Source organism: Branchiostoma lanceolatum, chromosome 5, assembly GCF_035083965.1.
Source record: "Branchiostoma lanceolatum isolate klBraLanc5 chromosome 5, klBraLanc5.hap2, whole genome shotgun sequence".
Classification (NCBI taxonomy): Eukaryota; Metazoa; Chordata; class Leptocardii; order Amphioxiformes; family Branchiostomatidae; genus Branchiostoma; species Branchiostoma lanceolatum.
In genome coordinates this window covers 4,571,784-4,578,230 of record NC_089726.1, presented here as the reverse complement: position 1 = coordinate 4,578,230, position 6,447 = coordinate 4,571,784, and the positions used below count along the sequence as shown (strand labels likewise).

Sequence of the window (6,447 nt, the reverse complement as noted above, 5' to 3'; positions counted from 1 at the left end):
GGTGGAATTAAAGACACAAAGGGAGAGCGGCGTGTCTACTCCGCCCGACCGGGAAAACTCGCCCATAATCGACTCGTTATGCTTCAAACTAGAGTGTCAGAAAGTCTTGGAAGGAGAACCGGTAACGAAGGATAAGACTTCCCTGAAGAAAGCGTCGAGATTTAAGAAAAGAGAATGATTTCATAATGAGTTGTTGCCCGGTTAAATCAGTGGTAGAACCATCCCTAAATCGTCAAATGACCTTGAAAAAGTCAGCTAAAAGCTCACTGGCATTGTTCTTTTAAAAGCTTCATAAATTAGAAAACTAACTAGACGGGTATCTTTACAGAGTATCTTTGGAATTAGTATTTATGGTATGAAATGAACACATGGAATTGTGGAAAAACTGGGCACTGTAACACCAACGAACGAATTTTAGCTTAGTTTACGAAATTACAATTATGAAAATGACAATTATTTCACTGTGCAATAAGACATTTTGTTCAGTCTAAGAATCTTTATGTGTGCGGCTTGAAAAACTGACGTTTAAAAGTTGTATCAACGGCGCGGTCACATTCGCCGTCGGACGTCGTCCGATTTTTATTACGTAGATTTTTTACGCAGGCTGTGACGGAACAAACCGCAGACAAAAATCTAAGACTGACTTTTCCGTAACAAGCTTTAAGACAGCTAAATTTCGCGCGAAACATGCACGACTATATCCCAAGATTACTCTCAGTTTGCGTTTGAACGACAATTGTATACGCATAATATGAATATTACCGAATCTTAACTTGCATTAAGTTTCAATAAACTAGATGAAATACTCTCTAGTTGTCATACAAGATAAAAAGAGAGTCAATTCAAAACTACTCTTTGTTCAAAATTGCCTTAAAATCTATCTAAAAGATTTTTTTCTTAAATTCTGGCGGCTCGGCAACTTAGCGTAATCATTGTTTGGTAAAGTAAAAATGGCGTTGTGCCCCTAAACGATAGTAAACAAACTCATTTAAGTTTGGGTTGTTGAAAACGTTTGAGAAGTAAAGGCAACGATTGTGTAAAGAAAAAAGAGTACAAGCCTCAAATTCTGTCTTGTAAAAAAAGAAAAGCCACATACGGCAGCTAAACCGTAGTGATTCCATTTGTTGATGTGCTATCTTAATCGCAAATATGCCGTTGGCTACAAATTAATGAATGGTTACACAAGGATTTCGGCATCGCTATAGCGAGCTACCGGGCATTCTGGCATTACGTCATTTATAACACCTGTCAAAAGGTACGGATCGTGGGCGCACGGCTCGACTTTACTTTCCTCAACATGGCGGCTGCTTTTTTTAGAACTTCTTGTCAGAATTTGTCGAGTGTGAGGTCTGGTTGCGATTTTGGCAGTCACAGGGCGATCCTTACCCCAAAAATCGGTCAAACGTCAAGAAACAAAAATCATGGCCATCAGAACGACACTTGTCCGTTATGTAAACTGGGGACAAGTGGGGTGTTTTGTCTTGTTGTAATCTGCTCCCCAAATCTAGGCAGAGTGTAAGGGAACCCAATAATCTTGTTGTTTATCTTAATGGACATTGTTCGAGCGAAATAGCCTGTCACTGATAAGACCTTGCCCCCAAATCGTTAACTCCGCCCCACTCCCCCTTTTTTTGTAGACGGTAGTCCTGACGACCCAAGCACGCAGCATCTCAACAACTTGTCAAAGTTTCAAATCCCCATTGTTAAAGTAATGGGCCTACATCGACGCAATGGCAGTATGTTTTTCAGCGGTAGTCCGAAGCGGACTTGTTACAATCTTTTGCCGTAAGCCAACCTCAAACAACCGGTCTTGTTCTAGTAGCCAGCGAGGCACCAAAATTCATCCTTACGACTGCACGTTACTGGAGATTATATGAACTCAGAGAGAACTACATTACACGCCGATGAATAAACAGATTGCAAACAATGATTGCTGATATCATCCAGTGTTGCTTTGTTTGTGTACGGAAGGGAGGAAAAGAAAGAAGAAGGCGTTGGTTTGTGAGGATGGGGTGTTGTGGAAGACGCCTTGGCGACTATCTTCCGACCGGACCGAAATTCCGGACGAACTGTGTGCCCAGCGGGTTTATAACGGGTTAGAGACCAAATGATTTCTGCATTTGCGATAGAGATACGCATCGACCAATCAGGGCCCGAGCCAAGTTTTGACAGACGTGTGGGGATATTGAATGGACATAATTGAATAAGTAGTAAAGGTACTGCACGGTCGAGGAAAGAGTCATAAACAGTCTCCCGGGTGTTTGAGTGTTTTGCTTTGCCGACCGTCACAACCGCTGAGCCGTGCTCATCCAAACAGGTGATAGCCGCTCTGTAGATCTTGTTTTTGCAGAGACAAATCCTTCATATCGGGAACACAAACTCTGCAGATTTCGATCTCTCTCCGTGTGTGTGTTGCAACACGAGTTATATATCAGACCCCGACCGGCAAAGCCCTCGCCACAACCATGCAAACTTCCTGCTACAGCGGGCAGTACAGTCCGGCTCTCTTCGGCGATTCCTGCAGCTATCACCACGACCAGCAGACGCAGTCCTTCGGGCACAGCTACAACCTCGGCCCGACCTACACCAGCGGCTCCCTCGGTCCCACCATGCAGAACTACGACATGAAACCGGAGCCCGCCAGCTACCCCTACGGGGACACGGTCATCACCACCCCGAGCGTTAGCCCCTACGCGCCGGTGGTGTCGACGGCGTTCCAGCGAATCAGCCAGCCGCCGGTAGGCGTGAACCAGTACCTCAGCCCGCCTACCAAGACCTACACCGACTGCAACCACCCAGACGAGAACGACAACGCCACGTTTCACGAGAAGGCAGCCGCCGAAGCGCCCGTCGTCGTCCCAAAACAAGAAGAGACGACGACGGATCTACAAGCGGCGGACGACAAAACTCCGACGGACGGAGGGCAGGGCGAGCCCGGGAAAGCCGGCACCGACACCCCGGCAAGCGGCGACGGGGATACAAGCGACAACAACGGCATGGAAGAGATCCTCACGTCCCTCGAGAAGAAGGAAGACGCTCCGAAGGAGCCTCCTTCAGCCGACGTCAAGCCGCCGCTGTCTTACATCGCGCTCATCGCGAAAGCCATCCTCGGATCCCCGGCCAAGCGCCTCAGCCTCGGCTCCATCTACCAGTACATCACCGACAACTACCCGTACTACCAGAACCGCGGGCAGGGCTGGCGCAACTCCGTCCGCCACAACCTCTCCCTCAACGACTGCTTCATCAAGGCGGGGCGCTGCGAGGACGGCAAGGGCAACTACTGGGCAATCCACCCGGCCAACATCGAGGACTTCGCCCGGGGAGACTTCCGCCAGCGCCGGCGGTCGAGACGTCGCCGCGGTGCCAAGAAGGAAATGGAGACGCTTAACAACGGCTACGGGATGGCTAATAGCTACCTGAACCCCAGCACAGGCCCGATCACACCCGGCTACTCCTTCCCGCCTTCTCTCAGCTCGATCTACTCGCCCTACACCGACGCGGAGCGGAAAGCGTACCGGCTAGACGAAGTCCTCTACCGCCAGCACATCAACAACCCGTTCTTCAAATGGTACAACAGTAGCTGTAGGATTCCTCAAGCCGCGCCGTCCCCCAACCCGTCTTCTCCCGTCGGCATGTACCCGAACTCTAACCCGCAGTGGCAGTACTCCGACACACAGAACTCTCAATCCATGTTCCCCATCTCACCAAACTTTCAGCGGTTCAAGTAAGTCTCATGCAACTGAAATTACTTGGCGTGAAAAAGAGCACGTCTTCATAGATGTTAGGAAAAAATTATAAGTCTATTACATAACGTTTGCGTTCTTGTCAAAAGGCGTTAGGGTTCGATGTTCATTTTCTGTCTATCAGAGAAAAAGCATTGGTCACTTCAAATGTAGAAACTAATTTTCTAGATTTCAAATGTACCATTTGTTGGAAGATGTGCAATTTGACTGTTCCACATTTTAAAGAACTGGTTTTAACATATATCATTGCTGAAATTGCTTATATAATCTAAGACTTTCAAAAGACTAAATTTAAGAATATGTCAAAGGTACCAAATTCTTACTCCGAAATGTGTAAAAGTGGCCAGTGCTGGATACATTTTATAGGATAACCCTATGTCACGTTTAGACAGTTTTCTTGTCGTCTTGTAAAATGTACATTGAATGGGAAACCTGTACTTTAGACTGCTAACAGAACAAAGACTCACTGTTATGTATTCAAGTTTTCTTATTTATTAGTTTGTGCATTCTTCAAAGAAATACAGGGCCTTAATCTAATGAAGAAGCATTGGCGCAAATCTAATCTGGCTGTATACATTAACATATGCTATGCTTCGTTGTAATTTTGCTTTTCGTCGTAAATGCAGGCCACCAAAAGAAAGAAAAAAGAAACGTTTAAAGAGATTGTGGTCTTAAATGGATTTGTTACGCCGTTTGTTTTATTTTCGGCGATCACATTTGAATTATAGTTTAGCGATGAAACGTTCTCTTCAAAATGCTTTGTTAAGCTAGGCATTTCATTTTACCTATACTTGTTTCCGTTTTTTTGCAATGACATAAATACTTACAATGACTACTTAACCGCAATGTTTAAATACAATTAGCAAGTAAAAAGCTTCCGTTACAATTTGTTAACCACAAAATAACCACGGAAAACTTGTAAGAAGCATTGCATTCTCGTATTGCTTGTTAGATTGTAAACTTGTTCATGTACACTTTCTGTATAAACTGGTATGTTCCGAAGTGTTGTTAAAAATTATAGGTGCGTTTAGCTCTAGATTCCTGTCAGGTGTCCAAAAATAAAAGCGTTTTAGCAAATGTCTTAGCTTTGCAAGTCGTTTTTGATTGGCATTCGTGCAATAAGATATCTAAAGCAATTTTACCGGTATGATTATAGCAATATAATGTTTGCTAAAGTCAATTGATATTCAAAATACATTCGATTTAACTGATTTAGTTGACAGCATTTATTCAACAATACGAAAACTAAACCTGCCAAAAACGAAACACTTAACAGAGTACGAATCCTTACAAGAAATTGCAAAATGGTCTACCTAATTGGCATCTAGCCACATGCTGGACACATATGTTAGATTTTTCGGTCTTGATGTCTATATTTATGCATTTACTTGGTCATTTTATAAAATAAAAAGTTTTCCTTAAACCATTTGTTGTTATATCTGTGCTAAACGTTATGTAGTCTTTGTTCAAGTGCCCTATTGAACATTTGTAATGCACTGCTCGCAACAAACTTGTGTATGAAAAAAAAAACGCGTGGCGTTGGTATCAAAATCATAAGCTACATGTCTTCAATGCTACCGTCGACATGTCTACATAGTTAAATCGTGCATTCATATAATTTCATGACAAGTTGCGAGGCATATAAAACGACTGCTCGTGGTCTAAGGGGCTTCCCGAATGGTGCGCAGTGCTGCAAATTTGGAAAAAAAAGTTACTAGCTACTGGACATTGATAGGCAAGACGTAAAAATCTAACAGTGTTTAAATCCACAGAAGTGGCACGGCAACGATGCGCCAACATTATGAGAGGGAAACAAGTCATGACAATTTAGTTCCTAGGGCATTTCATAGCTTTCTGGTTTGGGGCTAACTTTTTTACACACCCAAACCAGACAATATGATATTTTCACACTGTATTAAATCTAAAAAGCTGCACATTGATGTTATACATGTACATGGTATAAGTGCAGATTTAACGTGGTTTAAGATGGACAAGGGAGGGATTAAGACCCTGTAAAAGTCTCTTATACCATTTTCAACACTGATGTGGCGAATGTGTAGAGATCATAAACCTAATTAGAAGTGTGTTTTGTAAGTTTTGTGCGTTTTGTTGTGTTTCAAATCATACTTTTACATCATGGATTATTTTCAATATGCAAAGTCATACAAATCACAATTGGGTCGCCCAACGGTCCCCTTCCAGTAAAATGGGGCCTAACATTAACTTAACTTTTCTTACAATCAACCAAAGGCAAAGTATATCATAATTTGTATCTTATATTCGCTTGTGATTTGAGGTGCTAAGGCGGAATGTAGCCTTAAACTTCCGACGGAAATCTTAACTTATTTATATGAGACTTTATCAAGTAAGGCAAAACTCAAGGTAACATAGTAGGCCATATAAAGCCCACTGAGTTATCTAGTTAGTATTTGAATGGCTCTGGTCGGAAGATTGGTATGAGATATTTAGACGTTGCGGTCATTGTTTCGCACAACGTGAACTGTCATAACTCTGCCTGGTACCCTAAAGCCTCCATATTGAAAATGAAATGTTATCGAGGCCTTCTCAAGAATGTCTTGAACACCTGGATATCTGAAGTGTGCGTACCTCGGGGATTACTAATGCTGCAGTAGAAGATTTAACTAAATTCATCATCTTGTAATGTGACTATCTTAATTAAGATACTCGGTGAAATTCAGAAAGC

General features: G+C 43.1%; 1 protein-coding gene across 1 annotated transcript; it reads left to right on the top strand.

Moving 5' to 3' along the window:
• Nucleotides 1-1,599: 1,599 nt before the first annotated feature.
• LOC136434526 (forkhead box protein D5-B-like) lies at nucleotides 1,600-4,820 on the top strand. Its single transcript, XM_066427392.1, has one exon. The coding sequence runs from the start codon at nucleotides 2,466-2,468 to the stop codon at nucleotides 3,726-3,728; it is 1,263 nt and encodes a 420-aa protein (XP_066283489.1). The 5' UTR covers nucleotides 1,600-2,465; the 3' UTR covers nucleotides 3,729-4,820.
• Nucleotides 4,821-6,447: the final 1,627 nt, after the last annotated feature.